The sequence below is a fragment of the Saimiri boliviensis genome, chromosome 6, assembly GCF_048565385.1.
Source record: "Saimiri boliviensis isolate mSaiBol1 chromosome 6, mSaiBol1.pri, whole genome shotgun sequence".
NCBI lineage: Eukaryota > Metazoa > Chordata > Mammalia > Primates > Cebidae > Saimiri > Saimiri boliviensis.
In genome coordinates, this window is record NC_133454.1 from 43,140,718 (window position 1) to 43,156,682 (window position 15,965).

The 15,965-nt window shown below is 32.5% G+C and overlaps 1 protein-coding gene across 2 annotated transcripts in view; it reads right to left on the minus strand.

Moving 5' to 3' along the window:
- The window catches only part of CWF19L2 (CWF19 like cell cycle control factor 2), a 129,453-nt gene that overhangs the window by 95,506 nt on the left and 17,982 nt on the right, over positions 1-15,965 (minus strand). For both annotated transcript variants that reach the window (XM_039471415.2, XM_074400513.1), the window contains exons 6-8: positions 13,939-14,032; positions 8,216-8,331; positions 3,704-4,350 (exon numbers count right to left, since the gene is read on the minus strand). In XM_039471415.2, coding sequence (XP_039327349.2) covers positions 3,704-4,350; positions 8,216-8,331; positions 13,939-14,032 — 857 coding nt within the window. The remainder of the gene's footprint in view (positions 1-3,703; positions 4,351-8,215; positions 8,332-13,938; positions 14,033-15,965) is intronic.

Below are 15,965 nucleotides of genomic sequence, written 5' to 3' on the forward strand. Positions count from 1 at the left end.
AATTCCTGGAAATGCTTAGCCAATATATTTTCTAACAAAAGAAGAATATATGCAAAAGCACATTTTATTTCTAATAATAAAAAGTTCAAGGTTCTTAATTGCATAGGCCACAATAGTGGATGTTTTTCTGCTAGTTAACATAATCGCAGGGCCTAAAATGAACAAAGGAAAAGAGTGAAAAATTTGAACACATTCAAGAAAGAATGAATGAAAAAAGAAAAATAGGAAAACTACAAATGATGAAAAATCTATTTACATTACACGACAAATATAAAGAGCTCTCACAAACAACAACTCAAAAAGAGGGCAAAACATATGACTAGTTAACAGAAAACAGAAACACCACATAAAAATATGGCCAACTTCGCTCATATTTAAAAAAATAAAAATCAAAGAAATAATCTGTTTCTCAATTACACATATGGTAAAGATTTTTAAAAGTTCAATAATACTATCAGCAAGAAGTAGGAGAAAAGTCATTCCCATGCATGAATATAAGAGTCTAAATTGGTTAATACCACAAAATATGTAACAATGCATTTACTCTTTGATCTTACAGTTCCAGTCCTTGGAATTTATTTTATAGCTATATTTAAATAGCATGCAAAGAGACACACAAAAAATTAAATGCAGCATTGTTTCTTAGAGCAACAAACTGGAAACAACCTAAAAAGTCCATCAATAGGAAACTGGTGAAAAATATTAGGAATATAATATATTCCATTAATATATTAAGCATATGTTTTATATAAAATTTTATATATTAACTATATACATTACACATTTTCAAATACAGTAAAAAATTTGGAAAGATACTATCAACACTACTAACCTGGCAAATAGGATTAGGGTGGGAGTGACATGAAAGGGAGATTTACTCTTTCATTTTATACACATCTAAGTTTTATATTCTTGTTTTATACTCTTCTGTCTATATTGTTTAAATTTTATACATGTACATTTATTCAGATTGTAAATAGCATGTTCTAAAACATAATACTGGTGTAAACAGCAAGACAGGTAAAGATAAAAGAACAAGACATATAAAGAAGTAAAAACCAATTCAACTAATTTTTCCAATGATGACCATTCATACAAGACAAAGATATTATTTGTAGAAACTTACAGTCTGGTAGACTGACCCATGATATGTCGCAATATTCATTTTATGAGACACAAAGTTATTTTCCAGTCCTCCAGTCCTAGCCGAAAATTCTTCCCTTCTTGCAGCTTATCTCTTTTTCTCTCTCCTATGCCTCTAACTGATCAACTTTTCTTGTATTCTCACAAAATTACTCTCACAAAGGGTATCAATAACTTTTCCATAATCAATGTATAAAAGAAAAAGATTTTTCTTTCAAAGCAAATTCAAAGTTCTCCCTTTAACCTTATATGAAAGCATGCTAAACAGACATCAGAATACAGAGTCTAAGCTCTGCAAATAACTAATTACATAATAATATCAATGATAATAGTAACAGCTAAGATTTATGGAGCCTTTACTAGGTGCCAGATACTATGCTAAGTTTTTCAAACATTAACTCACACAACAACCCCATGAAATAGATCCTGTTGGTATCCTGGTTTAAGTTAAATAAGAAAACCGAAGCACAGCAAACTGTCAACTCTTGTGAAAGGTCATAAACCCAGGAAATGCATAAGTGTTACACATAGGATTGCTAAATAAAATACATGACACTTGGCTAAATTTGAATTTCAGGTAAACAACAAAAATTTTCTGGCATACATACGTCCAAATATTACAAGGAACTCATTTTTTATTTAAAAAAGAACCTGGAAATCCTAGTTACATAACATTGTGTAAGTCACAACCTGAGTTCCCTCAGTTTCTGCATCTGCAAAATGCAGGGATCAGACTATTTCTTTTAGTTCTAAATCATTTCTACGTTTTTTTTTTTTTCCAGTTCTAAAATTCATTGGTCCTAGAACTTTCTGGAATTCTAGCACTTTATACAAAATTCAACATATTCCCAGGATAATGTTCAGACAAATTAGTAATTTCTAACAATCTTTCACTGAACCTTTCTAGGCATTCTTCAAGGTCCTGTCTTGGTCTCCTACTTTACAACCACTCTACATTCTCAGGAATCGTTTTTCTTTTTTTGGATGATTCCTAGATTTTTCTTTCCGTCTCTAGCCAATCACAGAATCACAGAAAGCCTCAAACCCTCTCTACCATCAAATTAACACAGATAACAAAGAACACTATCTTCAAACCAAAAATTACACATATACATACATATATACACACACATATACCTTTTAGTGAGTGCTCTCTTCAAACCAAAAAATTATATATATATACACACAAACACACATACATACACAGCTTTTAGTGAGTGCCTGTATTATAGTATATCTACCAGATTACAACTTAAATAAGACATGCAAATATGCAACAATCAGAAAATCAGTTGGAATACTAATTGTGTAGTAGACATTTTGCTTAGCTACAGTCACAGAAGACCTACAGATCATCCAACTGCTAACCCAATCCTAACGACATAAAGAAATAAGAGTCTCATTTCCCTAGTGGCTGGGAACTGAAAATAGTCTACCACCCAGGGTACCTGGAGTGAAGACAGGATAATTATATATGCACACAGGCTTAGGCACTAATCCCTGCCATGTTTATTCAGTCAATACAACTGGATTTCTCCTCCTGTTTCCTGGGAGCAAAGCCCTGACCTGAACCAGTGCCCATTTGACTGGGGCTTCATCACTCGGTTCTGATTTTGCCAGCTCCCTCCCACTGAAAGTTACACACTGAGTTTTAAAATCCACTGCTTCAGATGGAGTCATTAACAAAAGTGATTTATCAGACTCACAACCCCAAACCACAGTGCTTTTATTTACTACAACCATAGGTTTCTATTACTTCCTAAAACCTCTTCCTTTAGTGTACAACTTATTTGGTGCCATTTTTAAACAGATTTAAATGATCATTCAAGTGTAAGTTAATACCCTTTTGACACTTTTTTTTTTTTCTGGCTACTTCAACAGGGCCAGCCTTATAGCTAAAGCAAATTTTCTTAGGTTTGGTCCCATTCAATGAGGGGTTTCCTTATCTACATAAGTGCAACATATATTTTACATTTAAAACTCTAACATTATCTTTAAAATCTGTCAATTGCCCAAAATGGATTACTTCTTTCTCTGCGCAAAATAACAACCATAATTCATGCTGCCTTTTGCAAGATCTCTGGCATATATTTGTCACTTTATATTTGGGCTGTGGTAGTATGTTTTCCTTTTGTCTCCTAGACTTCCTGTAGATATACATTATTTATGATTATGATTATATTTAATAAGATAATTTACTTAGAAAATAATGGCACTGGTAACAAAATCTACCAAAATATCTCCTACAGCACATACATTGAAAACATTAACTCATTCTGTTTTTTAAATTGCAAAGAAGCAACATATTTTGAAAAAATAGAGCTACTGAATTCTTTCAGCTCTTCTAAAAAAAAAAAAAAAGCAAACCCGTGGAAAAAAATGCAATCTATAACACAATATCAGTGCATTGATAAATCTGCCTATCTTACCCCTTCTAACAATTGTAAGATGTGTGAGACCATAGTCATAGTTAACAACTGATGTTCTAAAAATACATTTCAGTTCTTTGAACTCTCTGGATCTTAATATTCACTTATCAGGTTAAAAAATGATAAAATACCCAGCAAATGTAGACTTTGTGTCCTGCAGATGTTTATTTGGAGGGTCATCTCTGAAGCCTTCCTCTTGTGATTTTTCTCTCGTATCTTCTGTAATGTGTTGGCATTCATTGGTACTGGTTTCCAGCAGCTTTTGATTTGAATGTTTCTTGTCTCCTCTCCCATCAGAGTGACTCCACGTTAATCTTTCTTCACTGTTCTCGGTGGGTTTTCTGAAACCACTATGCAAAGAACCCTGAGCTACCAATGCTGAAGATGAACTAGATGGTTCAAATTTTCTGCCCTTGCTGTGAAATGACAGTTCTTCATCATCAGAGGGTCTCAAGAATTTAGCTCTCAAATTTCCAGAAGAAAACTCCTGATTTTGCCTTGGGTTAGATTCTCTTCTACATGTTTCTAAAGACCCAGGTCTCTTATCTTTTTCATCACCAATAAATTTATCATTATTGCTATTTTTTGCAGAGTCTGTTGTAGCATATCTATCATGTGAACTGTTATCATATTTTACTAAGTCTGATTTTCTACTTTCTTGACTATTTTTTGCTTTATCTGAATATGTGGGTTTCCTCCACCGTTCTCGTCTATTATCTTCTTTTATGGATGCAGCTTTTTCAGCATCTTCTAATTTCGACTGAAATACTTCCATTGACTACAAAGGAGAAAAATTAAACAAGATATCTAAAATTAGGAATGGCTAAGTGACTTGCACCCCACATGTCACTGTATGACTCACTGCCAAGTGGCATACTGAAAAGCCCATTAAGGGGGTCAAAGAAGACCCATATCATCATCCTACACTGACACACTTTTTAAAAACATGCATAAACAATTAAAAACTATCAAATAACAGAAAGATACCTCAAAAACAGCCAGTTAGACCAAACGCTCTGCACTAATACAAAGTATAACACTGAAAACAGTAGAGACAAACTTTTCAAAAAATAATTAATTCCTACTGGTTGTGAGATTCAAGAGGTTAAAATGCTAAAACAGACTCTCACAAAAAACATAATAATAATTCAAGAACAAGAAAAACTTGCAAATATAAGATTATGTGCCACAAAAAACTGCCCAGATACACAAAAGGAAGAACAGAGAGTGCTGAAAACTAAATTAACCTAGGAATTCTCTACATTTTAGGAAAGGTAGTAAATAAATGTTAAGTTATAAGAAAGAAAGACACACGAACAATTGATTCTAGAAAATCTAATACGCATTTATTAGTGCTTTCAGAAAGATGAAGCAAAGATGATGAGAGAAGAGCATTAATTTTAAAAACATATAAGAAAATTTCCCCCAGCCAATTTCTCAGAGGGCTCATCCAATAGCCTTGGGTGGATGAGAAAAAGAAAAACACAGGAAAAAACCCTAATTCCTGAATCTCAAAACTCAAGTAAAAAGAAAATCCTTTACAATGACTAGACTGGAGAAGGAGTGAATAAGTGTGAGCCTGCATTTGGATAGGAGTAGATAAATAACAAATTAGGTTTAAAGAAAAGACAGACTTCTCAGCTGTTCATCTGTAATAATAAATAAATAATAGAATCAAGATAAAAGTTTGAAAAAAATTAAGCTATAATTCTATATAAAGAATTCAATTTGCAATCAAATTATCCTTCCTTGGTACGAGAAAAAGAAAATCATTTTCAAAAATGCAGAGAATAAGAGGCCATAGCACTAGCAATTCTGAGGGAAAAAAAATTACTCAACATGATTAAGTCACTCCATAAATGAATTAGGGCAAAGATCTCTGGAAAGAAGAAAAAAAAAAAAAAAAAAAAAACACAGATGCTAAAAACCAAAAGGCCAATGCAATGGTCAAGTCTAAATAAATGTCCTTGTAGTTGCAAAGTTTAAAACAATTTTCAAGGAAAAAAATGCATCAGACACAGAAACAGAAAGCAGAAAGGTGGTTACTGCAAGGAGAAGGGATGGGAAGACAGAGGTCAAAGAGTACAAAGTTTCCATTATATAGGACACCCAAGCCTGGAGATATGATGTTCAGTAAGAGGACTACAGTTAATAATACCACATTATACACTGAAAATTTGCTAAGAGAGTAGATTTTAGGTACTTTATCAGACAAAAAAGGAGAATAACTATGTGAGATAAATGATACATTAATTTGCTTAACTGTAGTAATTATTTCCTTGTGCATATCAAAACATCCTGGAATACATACCTTAAACATATACAACATAAAAAATAAAACCATAAAATAAAAATTTAAAAAACAAACAAAAAAGCACCTTTTACTCAACTTTGAATATAAAGATACTTAAATGTAATACTCTTAAACGCAAGAAGTCATTACTTAAAGACAAGAATACCAGCTTCCAATCCTCTCATCAAAGTCTAAAATTATAACTATTTCAAAAAGTAAAGAAAGTTTAAATATTTTAACAGAGAGGAGAAAAGCAAAATAATTATTTGCATATAACTACCTTCCCACATAACCCAAAATTTTCTAAATTAGAATAATAAGTTTAAAAAATTGGCCAACCAACACCAATAGCAAGTCAGAAAACATTTTTAGATTTCAATTTATAATTGAAAAACATAAAAATAACCTCAATGGCATATGCATAATAACTGCAGAGAAAATTAGTGAAGTGCATAAATAAATACTCGGTGTTTTGGGATGGGATGACTCTATATTATAAAGATACTAGTTGTTCTTAATTTAGCTATACATTTAGTTAAATCAAAATTCTAAAAAGTTATAAATTTATAACAAATTTTGAAAAAATGTTTATTTCTGGTGAGCTTAAACTAAATTTACTAAGAAAAATAAACAAGCAAGAAAGCAAAGTTAAAGTTTTAGTGACTAACAAGAGAGACCTATTAGTCACACAGTGACTACCATGTAGTAGGTATTTATTAATTATTTGCTATCTGCATAATTTACCGAAAACCACAATAATTATAACAGTGTGATACTAATTCCAGGAAAAGATAGAAAGATCAATGAAACAGATCTGAGAGAAAAGGGACAGACCCATGTATATAAGAAAATTTAATGTATAATAAACGTGTCATTTCAAATTAGTGGTACACAAAATAATTCATTCAATATATTATAAACAACTATATAAGACTTATGGAAAGTTTGACGCCTATTTCATACCATACACAAATATATATTCCAGAAAGATTAAAGATAAAACATAAAAAATAAAACTGAACAAGTACTCAAAGTAAATATAGTTGTACATTTTTATGACTGTGGTGGTGGGGAAGGCCTGTCAATGAGCATTAACTCATGAAAAAATAATATGAGAGATTTTGATAGGTAAAAATATTTAAAACCTATCCATAGCAAATTATAAGCAAAGTAAAAAACAAACATGAAGCTGAGAGGAAGAATCTGAACAGATTTATTAAAAAGTCTTAAATCATTATTCCAAAGGAAAAATGGACAAATAATATCAATAGTCAATTCACTAAAAGATACAAATGGTCAAATAAATATTAAAAAAAATTCCAATTCACCAGTAAACAAATGTATAAAAACAAAAGCAAAACTTAAAATTTTTGCCAATCACAATAACAAACTGTAAGGAATGATCTTACTGTTGAAAATTATGTGATAAAAGGTATTCTTAAGCATAATTTGTTCATTCTTTATGTAGGGAAATTTGGCAATATGTACATTGCTTTAAATGTCTATATCCTTTAAACAGGCAGTTTCATTTTAGTAATTCACCAATAAGAAAAATATGCAAAATGCATTGGACACAGTCACCACAGTGCTATTTAACAAAAGAAAAGGAAAGCATATAAATGTTCATCCACTGACCAATAGATAATGGAAAATCCTATAAACGTATAATAAAATATTAAGAGGTCATTAAAATGTATATATTTACTGGCATCAAACTATGTGTAAATTAAGTTTAAAAAGCCAGGGCATATTCCATAAGGCTACTTTAAAACACAGGGGGAGAATATCTGGATAAGTATATTCCAAAAATCTTACTACTTTCTAAACCTGCTTTCCTCTGGCAATTGAAAAAAAAAAAAAAAAAGAACATCAATAATTATTGCAATAGAAAGACTGTCCAAAAAATGGGGAAACTGGTTCTAAAATATATACTGTTGCATGCTTTCATTTTTTTAAGAGTATATATACACTCTTCTAAAAAATTTTTCAAAACACCCAAACTCTAGAATATACCTCTCTGCAATATACAAAAATTTCAACAGTGGTTACCTCCAGAAGTGTACCATGCAAACTTTTCAGCATTGTTTAAATTTTCTCACAATGAGAAAATGTTATTTTTACATTAAACACACCCAAACTTAAGTTTTATATACTTAAGCTTTACATTCATTATGCCAATAAAAAATAGATACGTTTACATAATAATGAAAAGCAGAAAATTACTTCAGTAGTATAAAGACATGAAATTTAATATTAATTCAATTCTTCATGGCACAAAACAAAGTTAAAGGCACTTAATTTTTCACATAATTCTGAAAATAAGACCCATATCTTTAATACAGATACTCACCCCATATCTTTCGGCTACAATGTCCTCAAAGTTTCTATTTTGTTTCTCAGCTTGTTCCTTCATTCTTAAATAAGACTTCCTTAGCCAGCTTAACCCACCATCTTCTACCACTGAAACTAAATTCCAATATTAAATATTATTATACTTTTAATGTGGTTATCATACAATTAATATTTATTGCTTCTATAATGACTTCTAAAATCCAAATATTTTTCTTTAAATATGTAAGTGCATTTGGAATTCAACATATGTATTATATGTGAGTACCCATATATGTAAGCCACAGAGTTTTGCCACTAGGAAGAAGGAAAAGATAAATAAATCTATCTTTAAGAAAATTCCAATCTAAGAGAATAAGAATAAAAGGACATAATTAATTAAAATAAAAATAATGTGCCCGCTAATATAAAAAGATACACAGGGTTCAAGAAAGTGAGAAAAGCAGAAAGTTATTTCTAAGTGAGAAGTCAGGGAAAATTCCACAAACCAGGCTCAAGAAAATGAGTTGGGTTTCTATTTTAAAAAGGTAAGGGAGGACATACCAAGAAATAATTAAGGAATAAAAGGACACACACAGAAAGGAAAAAGCTACCCCAATTGCAGAACAAAGAACAAACAGGGAAGCTATGCAAGTGGATGTTAAAACAAATTATCTTACTTTACTCATAATTACCAACCATGAACATCTGAAGGCCCTTAATGAATTTTTTAAGCTGGCTTTCTTTTCTTCTTTACACACCACACTTTGGATATATGTGTCAAGAAGAAATCAATTACTTAAATAAAAATTCTGCTCCTTATTTTCCTTGCCCCAGAACATGACTGCTTTAAGATTGCCCCAGCTCTATAACCAACAAAAATGCACACACACCGGGCGCAGTGGCTCAAGCCTGTAATCCCAGCACTTTGGGAGGCTGAGGCGGGTGGATCACGAGGTCGAGAGATCGAGACCATCCTGGTCAACATGATGAAACCCCATCTCTACTAAAAATACAAAAAATTAGCTGGGCATGGTGGCGCGTGCCTGTAGTCCCAGCTACTCAAGAGGCTAAGGCAGGAGAACTGCCTGAACCCAGGAGGCGGAGGTTGCAGTGAGCCGAGATCGCACCCTTGCACTCCAGCCTGGGTAACAAGAGCGAAACTCCGTCTCAACAAAAAAAAAAAAAAAAAAAAAAAAAAATGCACACACATTGACCCCAAGACATATTATATAAGAATATTCATAGCAGAACACTGCAATAATTCCAGCCTGGAAACGACACAGGAAATGTATACCATCAGTACACAGGACACCTCTTACATTGTGATATATTCCTAAAATATACTATTTATTATTATACAGCAAAGAAAATGAAAAACTACAACTATACACAACAACATGGATCAATCTCGAAATGTGGGCAAAAGGAGCTTGAAACAAAGGAGGACATACTGGTATCTGGTACTGGAAAACAGAATAATGGTTACCCTTCTGGTGACAAGGTAGTGACTAGACGGGCCATAAAGGGGGCTTCTGGGTTACTAATAAGATTTTTCAAACTATGTGCTGAGTAAATAAATGTTTTCATTTGATGAAAATGATTAGTCTGCTGCTGTACACTTATGGTTTGTGTATTTATGTACATATATAATTTACATGTAAGCCATGGTAGAAAGGTTTCTATATTCATAGTAGATATTCACTAACGATTTTTTGAATATTTTTATATATATGTTACATTTCAATAAACAGTTTACTTTAAAAAAAAAACAGATTTTTCAAGGCTTAAATTAATTCTATTCAAATTAATTCCATTCTCTGATTCAGATCTCAAAAGTTTGTCTTTACTAAGCAATCTATCCTAATATAACTTTTCTTTATAGGCCTAAAATATTTTGTACTTCAAAACCCAGATCTCTAACTTAATGCAATGATTTCACGTTTTATTCAAAAGTTTATTTTACTCTTGCTTTTTTGTTATTCATATAGTTTATGAGTTCAAAGTTAACTATGCAACTACTTGAGGAAGTCAGTCTAAATCTCCAATCTACACAGCGATGAGTAAAAGAAATTCACAGTAATAAATCCCTATATGAATGTTTCAGCTACATAATTAAATTGTTTATTCCAAAGAATTATCCGTGAAACTGGAAAAATGCTGATGCATACAGTAAAACTTTTCTGAACAATCAACAAAATATAATAGCTCAGAGAAAAAAAAAATCAGAGAAAAAAGTAAGACGGCTTTTACTCCTCTATGTTGACATTTACAAAGAAAATCCAATGGTAATAAAAATTTTCAGCCATTTCCTTCACTAGTTAAATCCATATAATTCTAGAAATATTTAAATTAATATTCTATACAATAATTTAATAATTTCACCTTTAGTTGATAATATATTCTATTTAAATAGTACTATTTATCTTATAATTAGAGATGGCAATAATGAAGTCTTTCTCGTAACAACAACAAAAAAAATCACCACACTTAGTATTTAAAAAGCAAACAAAAAATACCAACTTGCAGTACCATCCCGAAATTCAATAAAAAAAATTAAGTGAATATTTATTATGAATATAAAAATCTTCCTACAATAGGAAATATAAACATGAATGTAGCATGGTTCAGGTCCTCTACGCTCAGAAAAGGATGTATCAAATAATTATATAAATTAACTGATATGTGGCACTTAACATACACCTAGATTTCAAATCTGTTCTTCATAAGTAAAAAATTAAGAAATTTGAATGTATGATTCCATCATAACTCAAAGTCACACTGTTACAGATAAAATATTAATACAACCAAATGAATCTGGGCTATATTCCCCAATTCTCTCAGAAAAAAAGACTAACATAAAAATCACAATAAACTATCAAGAAACCTAGATTTTAGTCTTGATGCTGCTATTAAATATTTGTAAAATCTTAAGTACACCATTAACTTCTTTGGACCTTTACTCCATCTCTAAAATAAAATAGTCGATTTAAACCATCTTTCAAAATCTTTTCAACTCAAAGATTCTGGCAGAAAAAGCCAAAAAACAAACATGGGGAAAAAAATCAATAGAAAGAACAAAATCACATCGAAAGAGTCTGTAAGCAAGAATTCCTACTAACTACATGGTAATAAAAATAGTCTTCCACTAAGGAATCTAGAGTACCTAATGCTGGACTAAGAATCAGAAGACCTGGGTTCTAGTACTACTAACATGACTAAAGGAAAAATTGCCTGGCCATTCTAAGCCTTAGTTTCTTGAGCTATAAAATTAATATAACATCTACACTGCTGTCCTTTACATGATTGCTAAGAAAAAAGCTGTTACATAACTGTGCCATATAAATTCTAAAATTCTACAAACATTCTCATTACTAAAATATGACTTAAAATAATTTTGTATGGGCTCTGAAAATGATTAACCTACTTTTCTACTAAATTCTAAGAAAAAAATCAAGATTAACATATTAATTATTGAAAATGTCACTTCAATCATTACAAAAACCTGTTGATAAAATCTTCCCAAAAGATTTAATCATACAAATAAGACATTATCATCATTATTGAGTAGTCACCGTATTCCAGACACTGTGCTAAAATATTTTCTAATTTAATCTTCACATTATGTAAGATAGGTAACATGATTATTCCCTATTACATATGAATAAATTGGGCTCGAAAGGCCAGAAAATGTCTCCAAAATTATGAAGCTAATTAGTGGAAATGTCAAAATTCTAATCCCAAGTAGACTGACTCCAAAGTCTAGTCCTAGCATCCCCAAACTTTTTACACAGGGGGCCAGTTCACTGTCCCTCAGACCGCTGGAGGGCCGCCACATACTGTGCTCCTCTCACTGACCACCAATGAAAGAGGTGCCTCTTCCTGAAGTGCGGCGGGGGGCCGGATAAATGGCCTCAGGGGGCCGCATGCGACCGGCGGGCCGTAGTTTGGGGACGCCTGCTCTAGTCCTTTAACAATAACACTATGTCACCTCTACCACCTTAATACTGATACTGTAATATTTCCAGACGCCTAATAGTTCCAGTCCTACCATTGGTCTAAGTAAAATGACAACTCTATCTACATATGCAGTTAAACACATTGATCATTTTTTAAAACTTAATTTCAACTCTGGGATCTTAGCCTCTGACAGACAGAAGCTTTCTGTCATTTTTTTCTCCTTCTGAATAAACAGAACATGGGAAAGAGAAGTGGTAAAAGCATGATATGAAGAGGGTGAGAGAAGGGCTCTCTAAAAACTTTATGTAAGTTCATTTTCTCCTAGTATCTTGGATTCTGCTGTTTCAGTCTGCTAAAAAATAACACCTAAAGTAAAGAAGATCACCTCTAGATCTTCTCCACTCAGTAAAGAACCTGTCAAATGGCAAGATTCAGAGACTGGGTTTCTCAATTTTAGGTTTTCCTCAAAGAAATTTATTGACTGTTCTCTGACATTAGTAAAAGACTAGATCACAAAAACAGCCCTACAGTAATGGTTGAGTGAGATAATTTACTGCTTCTCGAACTTTTCTCTAAGTACCTATGAAACAGTTATTTCAAAGAGAACCTTATATGACTACAGTTACTATTACGTAATTTAGCAGGGACACTTCTGCCTGAAGTTGAAAGACAAAAAAAGAAACTGTTACAATTACCAATAACTTAGTAAAATTGCTAAATTAAGAAGGAAACTGTACATTGGCTCCACTGATATCACTACATAAAATACAAAAGATATGCAGAAATCCAGGTGAAAAAAAACACAAAAGAATTTTAACAGCCAAAATAAAAATACACTATGTAAAAAAAGCAGGAAAACATCCTACTGATAAATCACTAAGATGAAAAGAGAATATCATAATGTATAATACTGCCATCTGTATGCTGGGTGAATTGTAATAAACTCTTGAGGTGTCAACACATTTAACAAGAATATAAGTGTTTTTTAAATTGTGTTATAAAGTATGCTTATGTGACATTTAAATATTTTGTCTCCATCTGCTGGAAAATAATAGAACTCTCCTAAGGTCAATACAAATTTTATGAATTCCAGATAAGTAGGAAATTCTGAATATTTAAACTACATCTTTAGTTTTTATACATTACTTTCATGAAATTTCAGACAATACTCTTACATTTTGCTATAGAGTATAACAAACCAAATGCATTATTATGTACTCACAGAATAATACTTTGTATTAATATATTTTAAGTAGAAACTCATACATGAGAATATTTTCAAGTTCAAAACTATGTATTTAATTAACTTGCTCCCAAATACATCATAATTAAAACGATCTTCCAAAGTACTAATAATTTAAATAAGGCTTCAAAAGACTGCCAATTTTTATCAATCCTTTCTCATAAGTAAACTCAAGTCATACACTTATAATACCAGAAGAAATGCCAGAGGCCAGGTGCAGTAGCTCACACCTGTGATCCTTATACTTTGGGAGCTCAAGGTATTTAGGTCAAGGCTTAAATCCAGGAGAGCAAAACCAGCCTAGGCAACATGGTAAAACCCCATCTCTACAAAAAATTCAAAAAAACATCTGGGAGTGGTGATTCGCATCTGTAGTACCAGCTACTTGGGAGGCTGAGAAGGGAGGATCACTTGAGTGGGAGATGGAGACTGCAGTGAGCTGTGTTTATGCCACTGCACTTCAGCCTAGGTGACACAGCGAGACTCTGTCTGGAAAAAAATTTTAAAAAGGCTGTGTGTCTATAATCAAAATGCAGAAATACCTTTAGCAATCGATGACACACTACAGTCTTCAGGTGGAAGACCTGTCCCTCCATCCTTCCAGTACGGATTCAATTCTCTTTCCATCAGTTTGGACTAGAACAAATTATTTTCACAGGTGAAATCTCAAAAACAGATCCAACACAAAAAAATTAACAAATAATAAATCTGAGACCCAATTAACAGCAATAATCCTGGACAAATCACTTAAAACATTCTTAAGACATGCTGTTCTGTAACTTCCAGGAAATGTCTAAATTCACATTCATTAAATGTTTTCATTGAATGCCTACTGTATCTCAAAATTGTGCTAGATGTAGAAGATTGAACTGTCAAAAATCCTGGTCAGCCCTTCTAGCTTTTAGTACAGTAAGGAATACAGACAATAAAAACAGACATGTGCTTTGAAGACAGAAATATACAGTACTAAGGATCCACAAAAAAATTCAAATCCTTCTCACATTGAAGGATCAAAGACTTCCTAGAGGGACTAAATGTGCAGTCTTAGACCTAAGGATGAGCAGAAATCAACTACATTTTCTTTTTTCATGGTGGGGAGGGAACATAAAGATGTTCCAGGTAGAAAGAATAACACCAGTAAGTGCAGCACTTTCAAGAAACTTAAAGTAATTCTAACTGGCTAAAATTTAGACTGTAAGTGACTAAGCCACAAGATTAGGTTGTGGCATAATCAGGGACTGGGCCAGGCGAGCCATTTTGAACTGCTGTGAGGGTTTCATACGAGACCAACAGACCCTCATGAACATGATCAGCTTCAAATCACACAAAGAGCAAACCAGGCTCCGCACGGAGGAAAGACTGGAGAAAAACAAGATTAGAGGCACAACTCCAGTCAGAAGTCTGTGGCAGTAATCCAGGCAAGAGATGAATAGCAGCCTAATCATAGATGCAAGTGCTTCCTGTGGTCTAAACACCATGTCAGGCATTGGGACTGTAATGTGTAAGGCAGCCATGGTCCTTGCCATTAAATAAATTACGGTCTAGAGAAGGGAGAAAGACAATCAAGCAATATATAGATAAATGAGATCAAAGTAAAGAATGCTAATTTTACCTAACTTGACCCTGGGGAGTGCGGGTTAGAAAATGCTTCCTACAAAAAGTAATGGCAAGAGGATGGCAAGAAATGGAACAAGTCAAACGTTAGGAACTTTAGTTTCCAGAAATACAATATACTACTAAAAATTAAAATGCTGCGTAAAATCTGTTTTTAAAAAGGCTTTTTAAAATGTATTCATGAGCTGACCAGAAAGTAAAGAATCTTCAAAGGAGAAAATTTATGTTAAAGACTAACCTAAAGGGATACACAAAACCATAGGGATTTCATTTCTTAGTTTGTATCAGAAAAGCTTCTGTCACTTCCTTTGTCAGTTTACCACAAAATCTTTCAATATCTATAGTCAAGGAATTTCCTCCAATGGTCTTAGCTAGACACTCAAAGACACACACATCAAATAGTCAACTGGAAAAAAAAAGGCTAGAATTGCATACTGCGGACAATTGACAAGAAGCTAGACAAATTGTGAGATACTATCTGAAAATGTATGAAAGACAAAGGACTGAAAACATAAAGAACTTCTTTAATCAGTTAGAAAAAGACAAACAACCCTAGTAGAAAAGTAAGCAAAAAAAAACAAACAAGCAGCTCACAGTACAAGAAATCTGAATGACCAAAAAACACAAAAAGATCTCTCTTGTGGTAATCAGATAATGCATACCAAAAAAAAAAAAAAAAAAAAAAAAAGAAATACCATTTCTCATCCATTTATGAGGCTGACAAAAAATGACAAAGTTTGACAATTACAGATACTGAGTAACGGAACAGAAACATATACTGCTAGTGCAGTACAAATTGGAATTCCACTTTACCAGGATTGCATGATACCCCTAGAAAAGCTACCAGCTTTGGCACTTCCTTACTTCTCTGGATTCACACTTCTGCCTCATTTTTCAGTCTCTACAGATTTTCTATTGCTTCCTTACTAGCATAGTAACAACAATGAAGTATAAA